The 27069-nt window shown below is 42.8% G+C and overlaps 1 protein-coding gene across 6 annotated transcripts in view; it reads left to right on the forward strand.

The window, feature by feature from the left end:
* Nucleotides 1–242: 242 nt before the first annotated feature.
* Nucleotides 243–27069, forward strand: part of phf14 (PHD finger protein 14) — a 58270-nt gene continuing 31443 nt past the window's right edge. For 3 of the 6 annotated variants that reach the window (XM_011481152.3, XM_078955296.1, XM_011481153.3), the window contains exons 1-14: nucleotides 243–382; nucleotides 2292–2402; nucleotides 4550–5268; nucleotides 6505–6637; nucleotides 12040–12199; nucleotides 12788–12899; nucleotides 13331–13468; nucleotides 14129–14275; nucleotides 14597–14867; nucleotides 15884–15990; nucleotides 20444–20539; nucleotides 24000–24106; nucleotides 25451–25582; nucleotides 25741–25903. In XM_011481152.3, coding sequence (XP_011479454.1) covers nucleotide 382; nucleotides 2292–2402; nucleotides 4550–5268; nucleotides 6505–6637; nucleotides 12040–12199; nucleotides 12788–12899; nucleotides 13331–13468; nucleotides 14129–14275; nucleotides 14597–14867; nucleotides 15884–15990; nucleotides 20444–20539; nucleotides 24000–24106; nucleotides 25451–25582; nucleotides 25741–25903 — 2397 coding nt within the window. In that variant the 5' untranslated portion in view covers nucleotides 243–381. Of the gene's footprint in view, nucleotides 383–741; nucleotides 877–2291; nucleotides 2403–4549; nucleotides 5269–6504; nucleotides 6638–12039; nucleotides 12200–12787; nucleotides 12900–13330; nucleotides 13469–14128; nucleotides 14276–14596; nucleotides 14868–15883; nucleotides 15991–20443; nucleotides 20540–23999; nucleotides 24107–25450; nucleotides 25583–25740; nucleotides 25904–27069 lie in introns of those variants that run through there. The other 3 variants (XM_020707279.3, XM_078955297.1, XM_078955298.1) reach the window with 1 other exon arrangement.

Raw genomic sequence — 27069 nt, forward strand, 5'->3', positions numbered from 1 at the left:
GAAAAAAAATATATGTATTGAAATAAACAAATCACACATCAAACTGAATTGAAACCGTGACCAAAAAAATATAGGTTTAAACCAAATCGGGGAGAAAGCTGCTGTTGCATCGCCAGATGTGACTGAGGCTGCAGGAGATCCTTCCTGCACACAACTTTAATCTCCTACACCAGTGTAAATTAATGACTAACTTCAATTTTAAAAATTCACTTGATACCAATAAAGTATTTTGGAACGTCCTCCTGTTTGACATCACATCCTTGCTTTTGGTCCCTGTGGCAACAACATCCAAACGCGGCGTGACGTCACTGCCGTGCTTTCCATTGTCCACACCATAACATGAAGTAGCGGGGAGCCTCGAGCCTTTCCTGCAAAGTCTAAAGTGGGTGTTTGTTATTTTTTTTTGTCAGGTTTGGATTTTATTTAATGTTATTTTATTTAATGAGTTGGCATTAACAGCACTTGGAAGTGACACTAACCCCGGCTAACATTTGCACCGCTGTTCAACACTGCTGAAGGCTAGGCTAACGAGCGAACGTTGCAGCTAGCATCACCGATTTGTTCGTCTTTCTGTGGCTCTTGCGCTGTGGTTTGTTCTCTGTCGAGCTTGGTGTTTACTCTATAACGCTGCTGCTATTTCGAAGTGTCATTGAGCCCCCTAAAAGACCCGCTTAGTTAGTGCGAATTGGGCTTTTGTCGTAAGCTAACTACGGTTAGCCCCATGCTCGGTACGGGGGCCTCCGAGTGACAAGAAGGTATGAGTATTTTACGTTTGTGACCATACTGGTCCCAGTCGGGACAGTCGCTGGTCTTTTGTTTAACAAGCAGCGCAGACGAAAGGGGCTTTAACGCGGGGAAAGGGAGACGTTATCAGAGGTAAACCCCGGTTTTTTTTTGTTACTGAACATCATGGGTCCAGTCGTGTGATCAACCGTGTCTGATCAGGAGGATTAACTGCGGTGTCCTTCCTTAACAGTCAGGTAGAGCATGCAGTTTAGACCGATTTGGGGCTCTGTGGTTGGTTATTGTGCTGACACAGCTCCGTTAAAAAGGAAGAAAGACTTGAAAAGCTTGTCTTTTTGGAAAGACCAACGTCTCACGTCAGTTGTTTGATGTCTGAAGAAAGGCTGAGACAGGTTTATAATTGTACCAGAAAGCAGCCACCTCAAGCCATTAAAGAGCCTGTGAATGAACCACAAGTCTAACTTTGAGGCAAACATTTATTTGTGTGTGTATAAGTAAGGAGGGAAGCAAAATAAAGCAAGTAAGCCAAAATAAGTCCTTCAACTCTAACTCAGATCATATTTTTTTCTGTTGTAAACGTTTTCCCATTGTTCTTTTTTATTGTGATTATGCCGTTTTTAGCCAAAATCCAAAAACCCCTGTCGTTTTTCTAGGACATAGCTTCTTCACCAGGGCAGTAATTCATTGTAAATTCACCTCTGAGTTGTGGGTGGGACTGTGGCGTGAAGTGAGCCTACCTCCATTTCCCATCATCCATCTGTTTACACTCTCTCCCACTAGCTTACAGCCTCTCACATTCTCAACTTAACAGAAGCGATGCAACAAAAATACCAAGCAATATTGGAGCCATCCAGCAGTACACTTTTAGCCAGATGTCAGCTCAGACAAGGAAAACAAAGACGTACATGGATCTCTTTGTCTATAAGTGGATTCATCAGAATGGAGCGGAGCAGGGAGCTTGTGGTTTGTTGTAATGGGTTCTACATCAAACCTACCAGTGGGCCAATTTTATCTGCTCTTTATTCACAATGATTTTAATACAGAAATACTCAGAAGGGCAGTTTTTAGCTACATTTTCTTTATATATGTCCTCCATCATGAGAAAAATGCCACAAGAACGTGTTACAAACACCAAAAACACAATTTTCCTTGGTCTGGATCTATAATAAATACAGAATTTAAACAGTGCTGTGACCTAAGGACCCCTCACTGTAATTTACAATGCCATCAGTGTCATTTTAATGTAAATTAGAAGAAACCAGTGTATTTTTTTTAAAACAACCATCTTGAGATATTAATAGTAGAGGCCAAACATGGGTCTAAATTTGCGGTTTTATATATTTTTCCTTACATTTGTCATTATATTTTTGCTAACTCTGCCAACTTTTTCATTTGTTCTATTTTCAAACTTTAAACTGTCTCAATTTTCCGTTTGTCGTCTTTTTCCCCCACATATTTTCTTGATTCACTAACTAAAGTCATGTTTATTTGCTTTTGTCGTGTCTCATCTGGCACCTTTGTGTATGTGTTGCGCTCTCTTTCGGCAGTGGACCGCAGCTTGAAGAGGCGGCAGGTGAAGCCGCTCGCCGCTTCGCTCTTAGATGCCTTGGATTATGACAGCTCAGACGACAGCGACTTTGAAGTGGGAGATGCTTCAGGTGAGTTCAGTCTTCCTCAGTAAATTGAATTAGTAAAGAAAAACAACAGTACACCTATGATTACTGCTGGTTTTCTGCATGCGTGGAACTTAAGAAACCCATAACAGAAGTTGGAGGGGAAAAATGTCCTCTGTTCTCTATACTTCAGTTTGTTGATGCCTCATTTATCTCCAACCAGAGAGCATCCATTAGGTGTCTACATCTGTACAATAGAAAGGGCTTCAGTTTTGCTAAAGAGCATCACAAATCTTTAAAGCCATAGAACAGTTGAGGACCAGAGACACCCGCGAATATGGATCTCCACCCCCCAGCCGAATAATGTCCATCACAGATCTTTACTCATCAAAAGTCCTTCTAAAAACATTGCTGATGCTTTGTAAAAAAAAAAAAAAAAAGAAGAAAAATTTCTCAACATAAAGAGTTTCTTTTTACTTTGTATTTAGAGCAACAGACTGTACGGTAGTGTACTTTATAACACACACTGGGAGTGTCTCTCTGGGCCTTAAAACGAGGAGTCAGTGCTTCCTTCTTCATTAGTTAAGTGCGAGATGGCATCTTCTTCCAGAAGAGGCCGGTTTCATCCATATTAAACACCTACTCTGGATCATAATTATTCTACGCGATTATCTTTCTCAGCGAATCAAGATATTTTCCTGCCGCTTGTGAGTCAGCTGATGCCATTTCTCCATGCAGGGACACTGGTAGCGATTCAGGAACCAACTGTGAAATATTCCTTCGTAGCCGTCAAGGAAACCAACAGGCCGCCGACAGGCCGCCTAATACAAGCGTCCTGAGTTGTGTCTGAGTTTTTGTGATGAACCGGAGAAGTCACGTGACTGAATACAAATCAGCAAAAATTCAAACGCGAATGAGTGGGAGAACACTGTGGTTTAAACTGAAGTGTGTGGGTGTTGTTCCAAAGGTTGGGCCCAACAGCAGAAAATGTTGGCTTATCCTAAAGTTTATGGCGTGGTTCAGGCAAAGGGTGGAGGGTCATAGAGGCTGCATCTTTAACGGAGTGCAGGAGTGTTTAGTAGGTGTTTCTGTGTGGACTTTTTAAAGTACGTTGTTCAAAATTGAACCACTGATTGTCATGTGTGTGGTAAGTGTATTGTAAAATATTTGTAAGGCTAATGTAAGTTACACAAATCTTGTGTGACTGTTGTGCTTTTATATGCAATTTATTAGTGATTTGTGTGTCAACTACGTAATTTTTACGTGAAATGAAAGTTATACATCGGTGGTACATGTTGGTCTGCTAGACATGCGTAGAATGGTCGTGGAATAGCACAAATTTGTGCGTGCATCTCGTAAAAAATCACGCAGAATTGCGCAAGATTTACATAATAATCAGGTATAAACTACATAAACTGCATAATTCTCAACCGACCAAAAATTTTGAACAGCTCAAGCCCGCAATTCACGTAAAGACCCATTGGCCAACACCCTCGATGGACATCTGCGCACATCGACAAATCACTAGCGCATGAAACACTTATGAATTATGCATGTTACGCATGTATCACAACAAAAACAAGATTTCACACGTGGAAAAACAGCAAAATGTACGTAGTGGCTGTATGACACAACCTTCAATGGCAGTTTTGATTTAGGCTTTTAGTTGGAAGGCTAATGTAAACCAACAACAGTTTCAATTTATTGTATTGTGTCCTGTTCCCGACAGCTGTCTCTTAAAAAAAATGTAATGGAGAAAGAATTTCCTTTTGCTTGTTAATAAGGATTTTTGAAAAATGACAACAGATGCTGTTTATTTTGTATTGACTTACATTATCTTTGTACGACACGTCTGTTGGGGGAAAAAAACTTTTGTATTAGTTTTTTTTTTATCAGTGCTGCTGCATAAAGACAATTGAAGTTCCTTACAAATGCAATAAAATTTCCAGTGAAAATAAAGTTGTTATAACAATTATTGTATCAAACAAACTAATTTCTCATGATAATTTTTTTATGTTCTCATTTATGTCAAATAAGAACACAAATCCTTACTTGATTTTTCTTTTTTTACTCAATCAACCATGATTGAAAGTTGTTTTTGGTTATTTAGTCCCTGGGGATTCTAACCTGCCTCTGTGAATTGTGTCTTTCTGCAGAGAATCCGAATAACTTCAGTTCTTTTCCTCTGTCAGGGTCGGACGGCACAGGGAATGGCAGCGATGAAGAGGGGTCCAAAGTGAGCGCAGACGGTTCAGACAGTGACTCTGAGGATGCGACGTGTGCAGATAATGGGATGGATGAGGAGGCAAAGAGCCTGCCTGCTGAGGACCCCTCAAATGAGGATGAGGAGAAGATCAAAGAGCAGCTCCCTTCCGACATTCGTGACGCCCCCTCTGCTGCCCCCAGCAAAGGTAAACGAAAGAGCAAGAAGACCTCTGAGCTGGAGCCTCCTGTCGAACTGGCTGCCTCCCCACCCTCTGGAGGCGGAGCTAATGCAAACGCAGACGAGTCTCTGGTTGAGCCCAAGAAATGGAATTTCCGCAGAAACCGGCCCCTGCTGGACTTCACCACCATGGAGGAGCTGAACGAGATGGACGACTATGACAGCGAGGATGATAACGACTGGAGGCCTACGGCAGAGAAGAGGAGGAGCAAAGCAGCTGCTCAGAAGGGGGGCATGGAGGAGGGGGAGGAGGGGGGCAGTGCCACCGACGACGATGATGACAATGACGATGATGAAGACGAGGACGATGAGGACGATGACGATGACAAAGAAGATGGCGACGACAACAACAACAGCAGCAGCGACAGCGACAAAGACGCAAAAAAACCCAAGAAGAAAGTGAAGAGCAGCAGCGCGTTTGATGAAGAGCTAACCAATGACAGTATGTCCCAAGGAAAGGGCAACGAGGTTGGTGTAGCTCCGCCCAAAACTTTGAGAAGTTCAGGTTTACCTTTGCCATGGTGAAATATTAAAGTCGAAAGTAAAGTACCAAGTTATGAATTACAGAAAACATCTGTTTAGCGTATTTTCCAGAGTATATGTCGCAGGAGCAAAAAACAAAAACAAAAAAACAAATAAAAGCATTATAAAAAAAGAAAAACAAAACATATGAAAATCGCTCCGGAATATAAAGAAGAAAAGTGCAAAGCTTCTCAAAATATTTACCAAGTCCTTCAATGTCGCACAGATTCCTCACCAGAACGTTCTTTGGGGTGTGGGGTGTCTTCAAAGATCCCGATCAGTATTACAGACCAGCATCTAAAGCAGGGATCCCCAAATCCAGGCCTCCAGGGCCGGTGTCCTGCTGGTTTTCCAGAAAACCTGCCTTATTTGCTGCTGATTACCTAGATCATGTGTTTAGCCAATTAGGAGCTTCAGTGGCAGGTTGGTTGGAAAACATGTAGGACACCGGGCCTCGAGGCCTGGATTTGGGGACCCCTGGTCTAAAGTAACAAACACCCGTTAGACCCAGGGACTATTGGAGACGGGACTAATTGAAAGATATACGGTATTGTGCATTTAAAATGAAAGCAATTTGCCAGTCACTGCTAGCTCCGTGGAGAACGTGGGGGTGTGTGTGTTACTCTGGGGGCAGTGCCGGCAGTGCAGACTCATCCTAGAAGGGGCTGTTGTCACTGGTCTACGTCACAATGTGAGAACCCACACATTTTTTTGAGTTGGGAGGGGCTGGTGCTCAGAAAACAGGTTTTTAGGGGAATACTCAGAAACGTGTGAATGTGGGATTTTGCATGGTATAAACCCTTTAAAAGTCGCCTCGCATGTGTTATTGCATTCAGACTGAGCAGCTTAATTCTGAAACAGCCTGATTCTTTTTGAAGACATTATATTCTTGTCCACATAACCTCCCTTCTGCGTGGGTTTGTATGAAGGTCTACCATTTAGAGGTTACACCATTGTGTTTGGCATTTACTGTAGACGCTGTAAGTGAGCAGGGTAGTGTCTATGTGTGTGAGGCTTTGTCAGCAGAACACACGGCCTGCAGTGAGCAGGGAACTTCTGACGACAGACATTGGAACGATTCCGCAGTTATCGTCTTGGCATCTTTGGAATCTGCCGGTCCAGAATCTGTGGAGACAGGCGAATTGCTTGGCCAGCTGACTTTCACTGTGCTTGTGTTCCCAGGATGCTTTGCTGGACCGCTCTCAGACGTGGAACACTCAGCACATTCTCATCTGCTGCGTTTGCCTGGGAGACAACAGCGAGGACGCAGATGAGATCATCCAGTGTGACAACTGTGGAGTGACCGTGCATGAAGGTAAAGCTGGGCGGCGGCTCTGGATAAGGGAAGCTTTAGAGCAACACAATGTAAAAATGCACTGTATACACGAATCTTCTTTTTTTCTTGAATGGCTGTGGGACTCTGGTTACAAAGTCTGAGATTTAAAAACAAATAGGTCTACTAAAACGAGAATCATATCTCGTTTGTTTGGGTTTCATCTGTATTTTCTACATTTTTGTAGCGTTAGCAACAAAGTATATTTTCATTTGAGTAATTGTCATAATCCATGTTCTCCTGGCTGGGACTCTGAATAATTGGGCCTGACAGTTGGAGCAGATTTGTTAGTTTGTTCTGTGCTGTTGGTAGGAGCTCCCTCGCATTCAGAGCCTGGTGTTCCTTAAAGCCTGCTGAAATGTTGCAGCAATGTAAAAATGCTGCCATGACGCCATGGTAACAGCTCAAGAACACTGAAGACACACCAGGAACACTTGATTAACTCTGCAGGAGTTTTGCAAGACCATCATAAAAACTCCATTGACTCTGCAGGAACGTTGTTTAAATGCACTAACTCGATACGAACACAACTTAGCTAAAAGAAGCTATTAGGGCATTCACCACAACTGTGCACAATTCTTGTTCTCCGTGCACAGAGGATCCTGGGTAATTTATGTTTTTACTAGATCATTTGGATGCGTAAGATTAAAAGTATAACAGAGTAAACTAGTTTTCACCTATGTCCTTAAAATCTACTTTCCTGCTTTTCCCCCCAACATCCATGTGATACCTGCTGCTAAATTACCCGGATGGGGCATGTTCAGTCAGTCAAAACCTTGAATTACCTGACTCAACAGTGGGAGGAGCAAAGACAGCTGAAAAACGGGTAGTACGGTATAGATCTCAGAACAGGAGATCAACAAAACATAAAAACACAGATTTAGAAAGAAATGGTATTTCTCATTTTAAACAATGTTGCCCTCAAAGGTTTTATTGTCAAATTCCTGGTTAACTTCAGCAGTAAACAAAATATAACATCACTGTTGCTTTGTAACAGTTTATAACAAATTTTAAAATCATTCCCACAGTTTTTCCATCCTCAAAGTTTTCCTGACTACAGTTACAGTTGATAGATGACAAAAAGATAGTAAATGAAGACAGCAACACCTAAATGAAAAAAAGACTCTGTCACCACTTCAGAACCCTCACAGTCCTTTAATCTAAACTGGCAACAGTGTTTCCAACATTCTTGTTTTTCAAACAGACTTTTGTTCATCTGAAATTACTACACTTCAGATGAACATTTTAGAGAGGTGTTCTGATTCTGCAACAGTATTGACCGCGAGATTTTTGTAGTATTCCTGTAGTATTCTTAAATCTATTTATATTACATTTTTTGATCAAATTGTTTACATTTAAAGCAGCATTTAAAGGTTTGGCCCCTGAACTGGAGATTTATTTATGTCCGGTCCCAGTAGTGCTTTCATTTTTTTTAGTTTATGTACTTAAAAACCAATATTATTTTGCGTTTTAGAGCAACATTTGCATTGCCTAAATTGTATTTTTACTACACTCTGCTATATTTATAAAGATCGCAAATCAGCAACTTCGGGACATCGCAAATACTCATACTCAGATATTTGGGAACAGATTGCAAATATTTGAGTATTCAGATACTCGTTACAGCCCTAAAAGGAAGAAACTTTGTTACTGGTTTTGGTAACTTCATTGTCATTGGCGCCTGGCATCCTCTTGCTCTGTCGCTTCATTGTTCACGTGTGGAGCTGTGATGTTGAAAGCAGAGAAATAGGATTCTATTTCATAGAATACCGGTATCTTGTATGAAGGACAAAGACACATTTCATCATCAGTATAGTCCCTGGCTCCGTGCAGAGACCATGCTGTGAACCTGACCTTCATTGAAACCCTCACAAACGCCAGGAAATTCTTGTTTCCAATGATTTTTTTATATCCATGTTTAAGTTCTTCTGTAAAGGTGCCTCTTTGAGGGCTTTGGCTTCATGGTTTTGACTTGTAAATGTCTTCCCCGACACCACCTTACACCCCTTCACTGTCACTGTGATCAACTGGAGTGGCTCAGGCTCCAGTCACCTCAAAGATGGAGGCCTGCTGGATTATGTCAGGGCTGGGAGCTGCTCTTTTATGATGCACATGTGGGGCAGAGTAGGAACACTTTAATCTTCGCTGTCCACAGGCATGCTGATACTTAGAGCAGGTCTTACAGTTATCGCCTTCGTTAGGCAGCCTGATATTTTCTTCCTCTGAGACACGTTTAATCTCCATCAGAAACACTGAAGGCGGTCAGCCCGGCACTCTGGGAGCAGTTGAGGTTTGGGGATGTGGAAAAGGCAGTGGTGGCGCTCGCGGCCAGCTCTTATCTGTCTCCAAGGACAGAAATGCTGCTCATTTTCCTGTAGATCTAGCTCTGTTCCTGCAGTAAGCTCAAGTCCTCTACACTTATCAATGTTTGATGGAAATTCTACTTTAATTCGGAGACTCCTCTCGTTTTGTTAGCATCATCTCTGAGGCAGACAGTGTGTCATCGCTCTCAGCTGCAACAGAACAAACCAGGTCCTCTGTTTGGCCTTGTTTGAGGTGAGGTGGGTTTCATCTGTTGGTGCAATTGCCTTTTTTCTCTCAAACGAGTCTTATGAACATTGGGGACTCCTCATGCCTGAAGCAGAGTCAGAGCAGAAGATGAACCTTATGCATTTTGTCATGGGGTACATGCGAGAAACTCGTGGATGCTGGTCCTGAGTAAAGAACACTAAATGTTTTGTAGCATAGTTTGTGTTTGAGGATGGATCCCTGCAGACAGCGATGAAAGTTTCCACAAAACTCCTGAACTCCGCAGTTATTGTACTTCTACATTCAGACAGCGACCCTCTGTGTGCAAACTGACTCAGATATAAAGCTTCCCTTTTTTCCTGCTCTGCATGGATCAATGAATATGCAGATTGGTGCCTGTCTCTTATCTTGAGCCGCTTCTCCCCTGCAGCCAGAGCCGCTGCAGCCAGACTCTGGAGAATGCTTGGCTACAGTTTGATTCTGGACTAACACATCTCATCATTTTATATGTGATTCAGGTAGATGAAGGGAGAAATGAGAGATTAAAGACGTTTATTTTAATAGTGACATCTGCATGTGGAGTCTCCCACATTAAGTCAAATTCTAAAAATTCCTTCGGGATTGTGAGGTTGGGGATGAGCAGGACCATGATGTTCCTGTGCTTTTCTCTCTGGACCCTTCCACCCTGTCTTACATGAAAGGAGGAGGGACTTCAAACAGAGGCAGCGAGCAGGACGCTGCATCTTCACGGAACTCAGATCATCAGATTCTTGTTCTCTATTCATGTCTTTGCTTCAGAGGAGCTGAGACGAACTCAAACGTGTTTGAGCTCCTCCTGTCTTTCACTTCTCCTTAATGGAGGACCTCCTGGAACTTGTTTTTCTCCTCATGTTTACTCGTATAACAAGCATTATGATCGCCTTTTCACGGTAGATCTAATTTTTTACAGCTAATTCAAAGCCACATGAACATATTGTACTACATTCTCTCATTTGGTTCTAAGAGCAGCTCCTTGGATGAGCTGACCCTCAGAAGGTCCCATCAGATTCACATCTGTCTGCTCAGACGTCCTGTGAAAAACCTGCATGCAGGCAGAACCTCCCCTACTTTCCGAGCTTGTGCTTTCAGTTAAGGATAATCTTTCTGGGAGCTCAGAGGCTCTCCTGTGGTCATCAGTTTTTCGGCAGCTTAGCTCATATTAGGCATCAGCTCAGCGGCCCCAGCCTGGTTTCTGGGTTCAAAGGGAGCTCTTAGATTTGAGGCTGAGCTGTTCCTCCTGCTGTAGCTTCAGTGTTCCAGTGAGTACCGGTAGATCTGTGACCTGCAGGAGCTGTGAGGAGCACTGGTTCCTGCACCCCTCCCTCCATTGAGGGTCAGACCTGCTTTGACCTTTGTTTGGACCGATGGCGTCCATTGTGCCATGGCAGTGGCTATGGTTGCTTCTCAGCTCTAAGCTTTTGATTTGTGAGTGTTTGCTCAGAGAGCCTGTGGGCTACTGGACTGAATCAGGAGCTGGAGTGTTTCCCTCCCCAACCCCCCCGGTCGAAGGAACAGCACTGATTGCTTCCCTCATTGGGGGTGAGGAGCATGTCTGCCTGGTGTTATAGCTGCCATAGAAACCACATCCGCCAAGTAATTGTTAGGCAACCCCAGAAAATGAAGAGGACAACATCAATGTGTTCCTCTGCTTCTTCTGGCTTGGTACCTAACAAGTGAGGCTCTGGATTGCCAGCTGTAGAACAGACTATCGGTCTCTGTGCTTCTTTGTTTCTGAGCACAATGTGGCTGTAGTACAGAGGAACTCTGAAATTGCAATAATGTAATAAAACTGATGATTGCAGCACCAAACTTACAACAATGTGGACCAGAATGAACAGCTTCTTCTTCTTTCATCTTCTGAAGCAATGAGTCGATGTTGTTAAAAAAGCAACTTACTGCTGTGAGAAACTGTCGATGTGATTAAGACAGAACAGACAATGTTTTGAGAACGAGCTGGTGTTGTAAAGAGTAGTTTGTGCCATCAAGAAGAGTTTCTATTAATAAGAGCAGTCAGTAAACAGTGTGTGTCTGGAATTACAGTTTGTGTTTTTAGGAACAGTCAGTTATATGGGTAACAGTTGGTGTTGTTAGGAACAACCAATTTCAGAATTAACAGTTAGTATAGTTAGGAACAGTCAGTTATATACCGGTAAATAACAGTTGTTTTCATAAGGGAACAGTCACTTTCAGGAGTAACAGTTGGTGTTGTTAGGAACAGTCAGTTTTACAAGTTATAGTTGGTGTCATTGAACCGACAAGAGTTATGAAAAGCAGTTGATTTTTGAACAGTTGGCTGTTGTGAAGAATAAAATGGCGTATATTAAAGAACAGTCGGTGTCACAAAGATCCATCAGTAAAACGTCTGTATTGTAAAGAACAGTTTGGGTTGGGAAAAAAGCCTGTGTATTAAAGAACAGTCGGTTCCAGTCGGTGTGACAGTTGATGTCACAAAAAAACATCAGTGAACAGTCTGTATTTTGAAGAACAGTTTGGGTTGCGAAGAACGGGAAAGTCTTTGTTATCAAGAACAGGCAGTGTTGCAAAGAACAATTAGAGTCACGAGGAAAAGTCAGTGAACAGTTCTGTCACAAATAAAGTATCAGAGGCTGAAGCCTGCGTCGGTATGAAACTTCCTGTAACTGCTAAGCTGCAGGCTTCATTAACCTGTGGTACACCTGAAGAAATTACAAGTGCTTTGCTCTACAGTTACAAATTCTCAGTGTTCGTCGGCGGTGTTACTCTGCATCTTGCAGTCCGAAGAAGGGAAAGTAGACCTGTATTATCTTAGCCTCTTTTCTCCCTTTCTGTGTCTACAGGTTGTTACGGCGTGGACGGAGAAAGCGACTCCATCATGAGCTCAGCCTCTGAGAACTCCACCGAGCCGTGGTTCTGCGACGCCTGCAAGAACGGAGTGACCCCCAGCTGTGAGCTGTGCCCCAACCAGGACGGTATCTTCAAGGAGACCGATGCCGGCAGGTGGGACGCCGATGACCCCTGGCCGCAACGCTTACCAGTGGCAGAAACAAACAAGCTAAAGACTGGAGCTTGTCAAAAGGCTGCAGGAAGCCAAAGGCTATCTAAATAGTAAATAGTCTATATTCTGTGGTGGGGAGGGAGAGGATTAGGAGAGGAGAGAGATATCTGTGAAAAAATGAGAGCGGAAGGATGGAAGGAGGGCAGAGATAGAGGAAGAAAAGAGGAAGAGAAAAGTGTGTTATGTGAAGCATGGAGACTTGAGCCACGTTATCGCTGATAGTGCTCCTCAGCCAGGCTGCAGCCGAATTTACTCCTTCACTAGAGCATGAAAAACACAGCAAATTAAACTGCGAAGCGCCTGCTTGGTGCAGATGGATATCTTTATATTGGACTTTTGGATTCTTTTCCCTAAAGTCCGCATTTGAAATTGTGTCACAGCACGCTGCGAGTTCTCTCCCGTTTGAAGTCTGTGAGCTGCTTTTTTGCCCGTTCAATGAGGTTGAGTGATCATCTGCAGCACAGCCGCGTGTGTTAATCAGCTGTGTGGTAGATGAAGGCGTAAACAGCTGCTTTTTTCACCTTCTGCAGGTGGGTCCATGTGGTCTGTGCGCTCTACGTGCCCGGAGTGGCATTCGGAGACATCGACAAGCTGCGACCGGTGACCCTCACAGAGATGAATTATTCCAAATATGGAGCAAAGGCAAGTTTTGCTGGACATGGTGACTGTGTGTTTTCTCACCATTACAGGTTCTGAAGGCAGCTGAGCAGTTCATCTGTTTGTTTGTTTGTTTATTGAACAGCATGACGTTAAATGTTTTAGTTTGGTTTTTAGAAAAACGTTCTGGGCTAAAGTTGCACTCACAGCAGCAGTCACAGTTCTCTGATTGCTGCCTTTCACACAGTTGATTATCAGGTCACAACTGATGGTCTTCATCACCACTCGGAGCTGTGCATTATTCCTCAGAGAAAGAAGCTTCCGTCTCACATCAGGACTTCACACCCTTATTTCTACTACAGCTGCTGATCCACAGAACAAGAGACTTTTTGTTACGTTTCTATTCAAATGTTTTCAGAGGAAAGCTCTGCCTTTGCATCAGTACTTGCATTAACCAAAGCTGTCTGTCTATGAAGGAGTGCAGTTTCTGTGAGGATGCCCGCTTCGCCAGGACTGGCGTGTGCATCAGCTGCGACGCCGGCATGTGCCGATCCTATTTTCATGTCACCTGCGCACAGAGAGAAGGGCTTCTGTCTGAGGCTGCAGCAGAGGAGGTGAGAAACAAGCAGAAGAAACGCAGGAGAAGCCTGGATGAGATGAATTCAGCCAATATCATCACTGAGTATCAGATGTTAAAGTCCCACTCTGATCATCTTTTGGTCTACTTTAAAAGCATTCCCAGTGGTCTTTTCATCATGATTATGTTGTTTTTAGGTAAAATAAAAATGTATGTGTCGGTTTCTAGGACATAATGACTACAGAGCGACTGTAGTTCGTGAGAAACTCGCCTCAGAGTTGTGGACCGGACTGTCTGCACAGAGCAAGCCCGCCCCCACTTCCCCTCACCTATCTGTTTACACTCTCGCCCGCACATCACAAATATGCTTTTTCCAACTGCATTTTTTCATCTGCTCGAGATTTACAACAATTTGAATAAAGAAATACTCAGAAATGCAATGTTCAGCTTAATTTTCTTTATAAATATCTTTCATCTTCAGACAAATGCCAGAAGAATATGTTAATAATACCAAAACGCATTGTTTTCATCAGAGTGGGTCTTTAAAGTGCTTCAGTAACGTCCAAAGTCACGAGTGGCTTGTGAAGCTCCTCTGTGAGCGCTGGACCTGCAAGGCAGCAGATCAGAGGTGGACTGGAGAACTAGAGGATCAAAGCAGCTGCTTCATCTGCTGACATTTGTGCTTGTGTCTCCTCAGGACATCGCTGATCCCTTCTTTGCGTACTGTAAGCAACATGCAGACCGCTTCGACAGGAAGTGGAAGAGGAAGAACTACCTGGCCCTGCAGTCCTACTGTAAAGTTTCTCTGCAGGAGAGAGAAAAGCAGCTGACTCCAGAGGCTCAGGTGACGCCCTAACTACAATCCTAGGCAGCTTCATTTGTGTCTGTCATGATGAACCTGATCTGCTGCTGAGTGGTGTTTTGGGGGTTTGACTAACCGTGTCCCCATTCCCCCAAAAAGGTGGTTTAACCGTGCAGAAAATGCAGCTGGATCATGCAGCTGTCAGTATGCAGGAAATGTTAAGAGCTGTAAAGCAGCTTTTTGTTTTTCTGACATAGTTTAAGTCAGAATGCAAAAGGTTTCGTCTGTTTGGATTAAAGTCTCCACTACATGGATAAATGTATTATTGATGTTGTGTAAGAGTTGCTGGTGTCCCGCCCACAGGCCCGGATCACCACCCGCCTGCAGCAGTACCGGGCCAAAGCAGAGCTGTCCAGGAACACTCGACCGCAGGCCTGGGTACCCCGTGAGAAGCTGCCCCGCCCTCTGACCTCCAGTGCCTCCGCCATCAGGAAGCTGATGAGAAAAGCTGAACTGATGGGTATCAGCACAGACATTTTCCCTGTGGACACATCTGACACCAACGCCAGTATGGACGGGCGCAGGAAGCACAAGCAGCCGGCGCTCACAGCGGACTTTGTCAACTACTACCTGGGTGAGATTTGAGATAGAAATCTGATTGGGAAGAATCTGTTTGAATTTGTTTGCAGTTTACCCACCTGTACTTTTAAGTCAAATGGAAAAGGGCGCACACCTGTTAGTGCTGAGCATTCTGGGAATCAAGAGTTCATTTGGTGGTTTAGTTCTGACAACAGGGTGTTATTTCACCCAGGTCACTGTCATTTCACACCTAATAGAAACTATAGCAGCAATGTGTCTGATATAAATTTGGAACAAAGGAAAAACAAATTTTAAATATTTACTTTTTAGCCCTTAAGCTCCTCCCCCTCCTTTTATACAAATAATAAAATCAAGGAGGAGTCTGTTTAACCCCCACTGGAGTGTAAAAACGCCACTTACATCGAATTGCGGATGGGATAGAAAGCTTTTTTCTTAATTACTACAAAATGAAGAAAAATTATCAAGAAAGTTTACAATTATTGTACATGTTAGGGATTCAAATGTCTGACAAAAGCAAAGAGAAAAAAAAGGCTTGAAATGATTGAAGTTAATCGTTCTTCTCCCCACATTTGGGATAAACTGGTAAGTCAGTGGAGTCTGGATCTTTTGGCCTTCATGCCCCTGCTGCATTACTGTGCAGCTGCAGGCAGATGCACTGTCTACTGATGGGTCCTATGTGTCTGATGAGCTTAGAGAGCTTTGCTGTGTCTGTCTGGGACGAATCAAAGTCCTGGAGCTAACATGAGACAAAAGCCCATTTTACAGACAACTTTCTTTTCCCTTTGATTTGGAAGAAATGTGTGTTTTTGTTTGTTAACTGAATAAGAAACCTTTTTGAATGATGAGACCTTTATTGCACCTCAATCCACTCATATCAAACAGAGCACAGATACTCATAGACCCATGATCTTACTAGATCCAAAAGAATTTTAACAGAAATCTCCTTGAAGCGTGTGACCTTTCAGGATATCTCAACAGTGTGTCCTCACACTGTTTTCCTAGATTTGTTGTCGTGTTCACACTATTGACTTTGGTGCCTTGGATTTTTAGAGAGGAACATGCGTATGATCCAGATCCAGGACAACATCTCCGAGCAGAAGAACCTAAAGGACAAGCTTGAGAGCGAACAGGAGAAGCTACATGTAGAGTACAACAAGGTGAGCAACACAGACCTCAGGTTTGTCCATCTGCTCCAGCAGGAGCAGCTTCAAACACGCAAGCAGGACGTTCATGTGGCTCAGTAAATTAAACCAATATGGTTTGAACGCAAGGGTGTCCATCAGTGCACCAGGACATTCTTGGCTGTTGGTCAATGATCGACTAAGTAATAGTCCTTCAGTTGTGTATCTTTGGATACTTGCTTATAGAGGGGGGTGGGTGAAGAGAGGGGCTTAAACCGAACACCAACGGTTGGTGAGTTAAGGAGAAGGCAGGGCTAACTTGACTGGCAAAATTATATTTCAAGTTTATTGGAAACTTCTGGCTGAGCCAAATGTCATAAGGGTCTTCAACTTCCAAATCTGGGAACAATTTTACCAGGTGCAGCGTTCCCTCATTTATCATAGGGGGTCACGTTCCATAAATGACCTGCAATATGTGAAATCTGTAAAGTAGGATGACATATTTTTAAGGCTATACAGCCCCTCACTACACACTTGATACACTTTTCTCAAAAAGTCATAAACAATTTCCGCTCACGAGATCTATGTAACTGGCGAGCTGAACGCATTCTGTACCAGAGACTTTGCATGTAGATGAATTGACAAGGTCAACAACCAATCAGATCACAGCATGCTAAGTCGCACTGAAAAAATTCTCAAAACAGCCTGACCGCAAATGGCAAGACGCGAAATAGCGAGGTACCCTTTTAGACTATGTTTTCTACCTCCATTGTTGATGTAACAGTTTAAAGCTGTGGCTGTTAGGACTCCTGTGCCTGTCAGGGTGGTACTTCATGAGCTAGTGATTGCTGTAAAGTGAGATTATCAGCAGATTATATTGTTCTGCTGCTTTCATCAAACCAGGACTTTAGAGCACACTGGAGGAGTTTGCAGTTTGAAATGGCTGGAATGACAGCTACTATTCAAGTTTGATGCCATGGTTCTTGAAAGGTTGGTTTCCCTTCTACTGGTAGGTGGAGAACTCCTGCCTCAATTGGAGGAGCTTAACTATCTTGGAGTTTTGCTCATAAGTGAGGGACAGATGGAGGTTGAGATTGGCAGGCATATAGATGCAGCAGGTGCAGGAATGGGATCCGTGTACTGATCTGTTGCAGTGAAGAAAGAGCTGAGTCTAAAGGCAAAGCTCTCGATTTGACGTTCAATCCATGTTCCTACCCTCCCCTAAGATCACGAGCTTCCAGTTCATGGCAGAAGATCTCTGACGCAAACCTCACCAGGAAGGCTTGGAGTTTGCTTAAAGATAGGGCAAGGAGCTCGGATCAACCCAGCTCCAAACAAGGAGAAAGTAAAGTAAAGAAAGTTAAGAAAAGATTTTAATAGAAAAGAAATACAATGGTGATTACCAGTAAACCATTTAAGGAAACCTAAAGGCCCTAACAAATGGTGTTTTTAAGCATGATCTTGTGGTATTTTTTTCATGATGGAGGACATTTATAAAAAAAAATTGAACTTCAGATTGCATGTTTTAGTATTTTTTCATTCAAAAGGTAAATCAGGAGCAGACAAAAAAATGCCATTTGAAAAAGAGTTTATTTGTGATGTAGAAAATGCGCTGGGCGGCCCACAAGCCCCCTGCTCCGAGCTCTTGGCAACAGGGAGGGGGAAGGAGGGTGAGGTTGCTCTGCTTCAACAACTTAGACGCACATTTCTAGGAAATTACTTCCGCTCTGCAGAAACCTTGTCCTAGAAAACAGGTTTTTGATTTTGGCTAAAAACAGCATCATTTTAATAAAAAGACCACTGAGAATGCTTTAAAACAAAGCAAAAGATCATCGGAGTGGGTCTTTAGAAACTTCCAATAGTGTCTGAGGTGTGCTGTGACATGTTTTTTTTTTTTTGTGGTCTTTCAGTCTGAACTTTGAAGTAGTTTAAAGTAGAAGTGATTTGAAAAAAAAGAGAGAGAGAGGACACAGCATGAGATTGATGATTTTCAGGCTGCCCTTCTTGACAGAAAACAATAATAAATATAAAGAAACATGGGTTACTTTTAAAAACTAAAGTGGTGTTCATGTTAATGGCCTAATTGATTGTGGTTCTAGATGATTATGTGCTTGCAGTGCTGTTCTTGTCTATCCACCAGTGCGTTTTAACGCAGAAGTGTGTGAGAACAGTTTAAATGTGGAAAGTCGAGGGTAGTTTCTTTACTTTCTCTGTTTGGTTCTGGGGTTTGATAACCTCACTGGTCTAGGAAGAGATTGCAGTTGAGGACTGACAGTCGGCTGCCCTTCTGTCTCTCGTCAAGCCTGTGACCTCTGAGGAGACGGCGTTGCTCCATTCGTCAACATGAGGAAGCAGAGGAAAAGTCAGGAGAGTTAATGTTGCGTGCAGCAGTGTCCTGCGTGTCTTAAGTGTTATTAATGAAGTGTTTGTTGCTAATTGCGCTGCTGAGTGGATCCTCCGTGGAATTCGGCCTTGGAGAAAACACTCGTGAGGTGAATGTCAGACATCTGAGCACAGACTGAGACTGCACTCTGCTCCATATGGATGCCACATTACATGAAGACAAATTCTGTCACCGTCGCACTGCCTGAATATTGATTGTAACATTCATAACCATCAGCACTTTGGCTTGGTCCATCACACCACAGCACAGACTTTGTCATGCAGAACAAGGAGAAACACTGACCCGTCTTCTGATTCTGGGTATATATACCATAATATTATATTTATTAGGTTTTGATTCAAAAGTTAACACCTCAATTTGAATTTGAATTCAATATATTTTAATTTTATTCTAATTTATGTTTAATATTTCCCTTCATATTATGCATAATAAAAAGGGAATTAATATTCCCTCAATATTCTTTCCCAAGGCAATAACCATCCTCAATTCTAAAATGCACAAATAAAATCTGCAATAGCACACTCATATGTAGATGCTTATTTATATATGTATATATGCTTATCCATACTTCTGTCCACTGAAGTGTCTACCCAACGTCAACACTCTACCTCATTGCCACCTCTTGCACATCTACACAATTTTGTACCCAATTTTGCACATAAATCTTGGACATTCTATATTACAGTTTATATTTTCACACTTAAATTAATATTATTTCGTTATTTTGTCATTCTTGCACTGAAATGGTGATGCTTCAATTTCATTGTACAATGACAATAAAATCTAATCTAAATCTAATCTCATATAATGTACATATAATGTACGCGTTTAAAATGTACATTAAACATTTTTACGTGTTAAAAAATGCATTATGTATAAATGTATACATTTTTTTGTGTGATTAATGTTTAAGAAAAATATGAAAAATGGAAATTCTTACATTACAAACAAACCAAAAGCTTTTTTTTGTGCCTTAAAAAGCAAAATATTTTAAAGAAAATAATCTTTCCACTCTTTATATGAAGCAAAGATGTGAATTTTAAAATAGGCTGATAAGTGGTCAAAATTATTACAGGCTCCTGCAAAGTAAACTGTAAAAAAAAACCTTTGATTTATGATTTTGGAGCTTTTAAAGAGTTTGTTACTAAAGTTATTTCCTCAACGGACTCCAGCTTTTTTTCCTGCACAGGTTGAATCTGCTGCAGCACATGCAGTCCTTTAGAGCTGCTTTCTGCTTCTTCCTTCTGACTCTGCAGAAAGGAGAAAATATTTTTGCTGTTTTGTTCCAGTGTGAACTCTGGTAATGTGCGTGTCTGTTTGTTTGTTTTTTTTACTTTAAAGAAAGGCATTAAATTATTATGGTCTGGGTTCTATGGAAAGGGATCTGAAACTATCACAAAGTTGTCCTTAGAAAACATCTGTTTGTGGCCCAAAACAGCTGGACATTTCTGTTATTTCTTTACTGATTCCAACTTTAGGAACCATAAAGTGAAGCTCCTCTGGCTGGCTTTGGTCCAAACACATACTGGGAGACATGCTGCTACACCCAGCTGTTCCAGGCCGTGTAAACAAGGCGGTTACGTGCAGAATTACTGAGAACCACAGAGATTTTATGCTCATGCACAGAATCCTTCCTTTTTTCTCTGAAATGTAATCTAGGCCTTAGTCTCAGCTTCCCTTATGGCTGGATACGGGGTGTCTCCAGGCGAAAAATGGGCAAACCTGTGTGGGGCACGCAGGTGGCCCAGAGGAAATATCAAGGTCGTAGATTGCTCAGTGAGCTTGTAGAGCAAAAATGCTCATGCAGATTTTTTTTAACAGGCATGCTCCAGGCTACAGGTAATACATACGGGTCAACCCCCTTACGCCTGCATGTGACTAAGACTTTAGGTGTGGAGTCTCAGTCTTTCTTAAGTCAATTCTCAAGAATAATGGAAATGTTTGCATCTTGACAAATGCAGGTTGGATAACACTGAACACGGGCTGAGTGTACTTTTCCTTTTGTCCACCACCTCCTACAAATATTTTATAAAAGCATTGCATTATAAAGCTGATCTTGTGTTTCTACTTGTTTCTGTGCTGCAGCTGTGTGAGTACCTGGAGGAGCTGCTGAATGTGAACGGAGAGCTGCGCAGTGAAGGCCAGGCCCTGTGGACTCTGCTGGGGGGCATCCTTGGTCAGGTACCATCACATAACATTAATAAACATTCATCTATGTTGGCGTTGACTCTGACCAAAATACAAGCTCAGGGGAACGATGTGAAATGAATGAACGTGAGCAGTCTTTCAGAACAATGAAGCTGATCAATGAGGCTGATGAGATTCAAAAACGTGTCATCACTCAGGACAGTCGGCTTGTTTTTACTCCATCACAGTGATTCATCTATCTCAGTTACCTTGTCCCAATCTTTTCAGTCAGTTTTCCCTGGCTTTGTCTCCAAAACATGGAATGTTGTCATTTCTAATGTCCATGCTCATAAAACCCAAAGACGACCTCGCCATCATCATCATCTCTTCCTCCTTCAGTTCTGTCTTCTCTCATTTCTTGTGTCTCTTCACAATCCTCTACATATTTTCTTTTCTTTTTGACGTCACTCTTTTGTCTCATCACACCTGACACTGACTGTCCTCTACCTGTGTCAACCTTCTTACTCAAATCTCTTTACCTCTTTTCTGCTCTAAACTGCTCGCCCACATAACTTAAAGTACTCAGTCTTCTTCACCTCTGCTCCCTGAAACCTTTAATTCTTCCATTTTTGTCTGAGCCGACAAATCCTTTTCAAAGTTCTGAAGATGGTTGGGTTAATGTTTCAGTCTGGAATTAGATTTTAATTACATTAAGATCTGAGCGAGAACGTTGCGCTTTTACTCTACGTCTATAAAGTACAGTATGAGCTGGATCTATAACTGTGATCATTGAGGGGTAAAAGCTGCGTGTGTGTGACTGCTGGACAGAACAGCTCTGCTTCTGCAATGACCAGCATAAATCACCCAATTATGAACATGAACCGTTAAGCAGCAGCATCAGTCAAGGCGCTGCATGCTTTGTGCCATCTATCTGCCGCGGTTTCGTCTCCTATTTGTCATGCCGCCTGTGCATTTGCAGACATAATTGATGTCCCAGCTGGGACTCTCATCAGTCATCCGGACACGGCGCCGTCGTTCCCGGTCTTCCTGAAAGTTTAACTCAGCTGTCTTCCGGCTTGCATGGAAACTCCAAGCAGGTGGGCGCCAGCAAGGCCTGGCCGCTGTTGCCATCGCCATGGCAACAAAGGGGTCCCTGACACCAGAGCACTGTGAGGCAGAGGCCACCGATCAAACACTGACAAAAGCACCAACTTTGGTCTTCGGCACATGAACCCATCTGTTGCTAGAACCAAAACAAAGATATTCTCCTTTCTTTTCTTTTTTTTTTTTTATGAAACATGCAAATACTGCACATCCTAGGATAACCTTTCTTTGACTTCATATTGACTTACAGTTGAGACAATATTTACCTGCAGGTACAAAGATGCTCAACATTAGATCAGCAGGTACTTTAATTGGGTAAAGGATGGCGGGCAGTGGCCAGATGCTGTTTAAAACCCCAACTGATCATCTTCATCTTTTCTTCATTGACTAACATCCCCTAAAAGTCAACATTTTCGGTTGTCACCACAGAGTCTCTTTTCTGACTGATGGAAATCCAGTGTGTTACTGCGGTAGGTGGGGGGTGGGGGGGTCCTATGTTCGTCGGCATTCTGGCTTTTGCTGAATTCAAAAATCTTCTCTAAACTCTTTCTGTAGCCCTTTCTGTAGTCTCTTCCTGCCTCTGTCAGATGCCGACGCTCCCCTGTTTAAGATGAAAGAATGCCGTGGTCACCTGTCCCCCCACTATCAGACCATACTTGCAGGAAAGCCCCCTCTGGGCTCTAGCAGGCCGGGCGTGCTCAGATTAGAGTGTCTTTGGGGAAATCCTCATCTGTTTGGCGACAGACTCGGTCCTAAAAGATAAAGTTTCTCATTAACCTTCATGGCAGCACTGCAGCTGAGTTTCAGATTAGGATCAGGTATCTTCTGGCCTCTTTCACCTGCAACAAGCTCCCCACACCAAGCACAGCTTCGTTGTGGGGAGGCGCACCTGCCTCAGCCCTTTCTCGCTGTCATTGGAATGCAATCAACACAAAGAAATACACTGTGTTTTATTTTTTAAGTTTTTATGAAGAAATATTTTCTTGTACAGATAATTCAGGAAGTTGAGTCACACAGAAACGCACCCCCCTACCCCCACCCCAAACTGAGTGGTTTGTGTTGAACGCAGGATTGTTCAAACCAGGACTTTGCAATGTACTAATGAGCCTCGCTGAGGCGAGTCTGTATCTGACCACACACACGGCTTCCTAATTTCATGCTGAGCGCATCCTGCTGCCTTGTTGCTAAGCAACATTCAGTCGACTTTACAGCAGCGGGTGTGTCTGGATGAAAAAGGGGCGTGTCCAGGTGGATCACAAGCAGGATTCTAATTAGACGATCCAGAGGTCGCCTGAGAGAGTCCAAGTGGAGAATAAATGAAAGCAATGAAAGATGGTTTCATTTTTCCTTTTATATCAATGAATTCTAATTTAATATAAGTGAGAAAGCATGGCACCCAGGTGCCGTGAAATGCACACGTGTGCACTGCAGCAGAGAGGTCACCTGCAGAGAAGTTAAGTTGCTCGTTTAAATAGAAATGTTAATGTTTGATCACAAAAACAGATAAATGCACGAGTTCCTGTTGAGACTTGTTCAATAGATTCTTATGTATGCATGAATGTTCATAAAGATGCGTGCTTTATAACCCCCCCCATGCAACTTGAAGGGTTCAGACTTGAAGAAGATTTGAGGAAATGATAAACACATCATGTTCTGAAAATAATGGCCATGTGAATCATGTTGGGCAAAAGGGTCCAATACAGAATAACATCGTAAAATCCAAAACATTTAACCAATGATTTTAGTCTCAACCTGGAAGTTTCTTTCAATTTTACTCAAACCATTTCCATTACTTGATGGATAGTTGAGGTTAAAGTTCCATTAGTTTTTTACACACTGGTATACTTTTTTCCTATAAATTAGGGAGAAATGGTCAAGTCTTCGACTTTGCTGTGGATTTGAGCCCCATCTATCATGGGGGACACTCCACCACTAGGCCAAAGAAGCTTCAATTCGTAATGTTTAAAAATGGTCATGGACACAGACTCTTCAGTGCCAACACGACACAAAGTGATCCTGCATTCACCTTTCAATGAGGACATAGGCACGTGGGAGGGGTTTGTGCATCTCTGCAGTTGGTGGTCAGTAATGCAGCGGCTTTGAGTCAATTTAGGAAAAGTCCCGACTAAACCGACAAACTGGAGGCTCTACACAGATGAAACCCAATTCAAAGGAAAGACGGGAAGGATGAGGGGTTCAATGACTCCCAAACCATTTCCTTGACTGCCTCAAAAGCTTTTGCTTTACGGTTCCATTAAACATGAAAGCCATTTCTCCACACAGTGAGCCCGAATGGGACATGCTGCATCCCTGAGCTTTATCCCCACACTTACTGGTTTAAACACAGCCGCTTCATGCTGCAAATCTCATTTACAACAACGCGTTAGTGACGGATGGCTTTGTTTTGCAGAAATTAAACACTCCGGCCATCCTGAAAGCACCAAAAGAGAGGAAGCCCAGCAAGAAGGAGGGAGGTAGCCCTGGGAAGTCCTCCAGTCTGCCAGCCATCCTTTACAGGTGAGCTGCCACTGTCTGTCCAGGTAAGGTCAGACAGGTTAGCCTTTGGCAGAAACATTCAGTTATTATAGTTGTTATTCACCTTTTGGCACGTCCTGCCTGGGGTTGGCGCAGAGTGGTTTGGCAGAGAGTTTTTACGCTGGATGCTATTATTGTAGTATTTAAAACATTTTTTGGGTTCTCCTATTTTGAAGATCTAAGGCAGGGGTCGGGAACCTTTTTGGGCAAGAGAGCCATAAACGCCACATATTTTTAAATGTAATTTCGAAAGAGCCATACAATAATGTAGTGTCCCTTTCCCACACTGAGACTTAACCTCTCTTAAGGTTCTTTATTCTGGTTACTGCAGACCACAACGAACGCCGTAAAATTAATTCAGCAACTCCTGAATCTCTCCCGCTGAGATGAGAGCGCTTCTCCCAACTTTATATTCCCCTGCTCCCGCTCCAGCCCCTCCCATTTCCCTTATTCGGCCCATAGCTGAACCCCATTGGTCCAAATTACCTAACAACAGGCTGAGCGACAGAACTGAGAGCCAATCAGATCTCTGCTTGATGCGTTTAATGAACTCCAGAACTTTTAACGCGACCCAACAGCCACCCAGTCCAAGTCAGACCGCAACAATATGTTTAAAACTACATATACGAGTGAATGTGTGCATTTGATGTAATTTCAACATTTTTAAAGTACAATAATTCTGTGGATTCTTTTTAATAACATTGTTATGCTGTTGCTAATAAATGATGAGTATTTCTCGTAGTAGTTTTGCTGATGGTCGAGTCTGGTTGATACGTGGTGAGTTTCTGCTTCATGCAGGCGTTGAGACTTTAAACGGGATCGTAAGTCTGAATGTTCTGTAGATGTGAGACATTCTTATCACATGCAGACCTGGAGTCAAACACACACTCACACGCTGCAGTGAGTGACGGGCAGCGGGTTTTACGTTTTTACAATCCCTGCGCGGTTGACTGCCCCCCCCCTGCTTTCTTCCTCACACATCCCGTCCCCGTAACTGTGCGCTCTTTCTCAGAGACGGGAGCGCGCAGTTTTAGGCATGGCAATTCACAGGTTTCCGGGTGGTACAAACTCTGTGAAATAATAGATAATACTAAAGTGATAGTGCTGGCGCAGATTTCTCTCTCCAAGCACCGCTACTACTGCGCGCCTCTGGCATCGCATCGCGCCCGAGAAGGACTGGTCTAATGAAAAAAAAAAAAGTATAATTAAAGATTTGTCTGCGAGCCACATGTGACCATCAAAAGAGCCATATTTGGCTCGCGAGCCATAGGTTCCCGACCCCTGATCTAAGGTATTGAACGCTCTCTCACATTTGATCCAATCCAGCTGTGGCATCTGTAAGAAGAACCAGGACCAACACCTTCTGGTGCTGTGTGACACCTGCAAGCTCTACTACCACCTTGGCTGCCTGGAGCCCCCCCTCACACGGATGCCCAAAAAGACCAAGAACAGCTACTGGTGAGTCAGCAGACACAAAGCAGAGAGTCGGCGAATCATGTCCTGCGCTGCCTCGTCAAATGTCAAAGCGCCCAGTTCCTAACCTGATGCTCATGTCAGTCTGGGTGAAAACCTTCAGCAACGATTCCATTCAGAACTGCCTTCTTTATTTTTTTCAGGCAGTGCTCGGAGTGCGACCAGGCCAGCAGTGATGAAGCTGACATCGCCATGGAAACGTTGCCCGATGGCACAAAGAGATCGAGAAGACAGATTAAAGGACCAATCAAATTCATCCCACAGGAAATGTCTCCTGAACCCAAGAAGCAGCAGCTGAGGGGCTCGGTGGGTATGAGAACCTCTGCGGTCACTGCCAATGGTCTAGCCCATGTTTATGAAAACATTTACATGCCAACCATTTTTCAGACCTCAAGGTCATCCATCTTTCCATCCATTCATCTTCCAAACCCACTCAATGTCTTTTTGGGTTACTGGAACCTATCCCAGCCATTGTTGAGCAAAGGGAGGGGACACGCTGGATGGATTACTGAGACCATATTGACAGTAAAGATGGTGTTTAGGGAGGACATTTTCAAAATATGTAGTTGCCTAAAAGGCCATATTTAAAGTAAAGATGACGTGTAATTAGATTTCAAAATAAAATTAGATTTAAAATATAAGATCATATTAATAAGAAGGGCCATATCCTGACTGATGATGGTGTTCATATTAACAATCATATTAAAAGCTTTTGTTGATTGAATGATAGGCTGTAATAGAAAAAAAACGTCTGTTTTGGTGTTTGAGTCACAGGGGGCTCTGTTGTAACCATAACAACAAGGTTTTAAAAAACATTTTGGTTATTCAAAATGTAATTTAATCTTCGCAAAGCAATACTGATGAGTGAAATCTATTTACTTTCATCTCTATAAAGTAGTTTTTCTGGTGGCAGCAGCTTCTCTGTTAGGTTTTAGGGTAAGAATTGATCATTTTAACAATAAAAGTTCAATTATAGTTCAGCTAAGATCATTGGTTATGTGAAAACTGTTAAGTAAAGTTAAAAAAAGACTGGTTTTACAAATAAGAATGTGGCCAAAAAGGTAATTGCATTTTAAAAGAAGCTGTTACCAAGCGCCAATCATCTTTACACTTTATCTTGATGCAATTCAGCATTTTTGTGTAACACTGATGGCTGTGTGGGAGTTCATCTCTAAAACACTGCAGGTTTTGCTCAGGGAGGAGATTTCTGATGAAATAGCTGAAGCTCAGGCTGAAAGTTGGTTTTCTTCTCCTATAACCTGCTGGCTCAGTGTCTTCTGCCCACTTTGTGTTTGTGTTTGCAACCTGTTTCCCCGTATTTCTGTTTGCTGCTTTGGGGAAGAACAATTCTGAGCACTCTTTAGTTGAACTTTCTTCAGTCCATCTTGTTTTACTGGATTTTATTTTGGTTTAAAAGTTTGGATTTGCCTTCATTAACGTTCCTTTCTTAATGTTAGGGATGCTGGTTAGGA

The sequence above is a fragment of the Oryzias latipes genome, chromosome 11, assembly GCF_053564925.1.
Source record: "Oryzias latipes strain Hd-rR chromosome 11, Olatipes_Hd-rR_3.1".
In the NCBI taxonomy this organism is placed as follows: Eukaryota; Metazoa; Chordata; class Actinopteri; order Beloniformes; family Adrianichthyidae; genus Oryzias; species Oryzias latipes.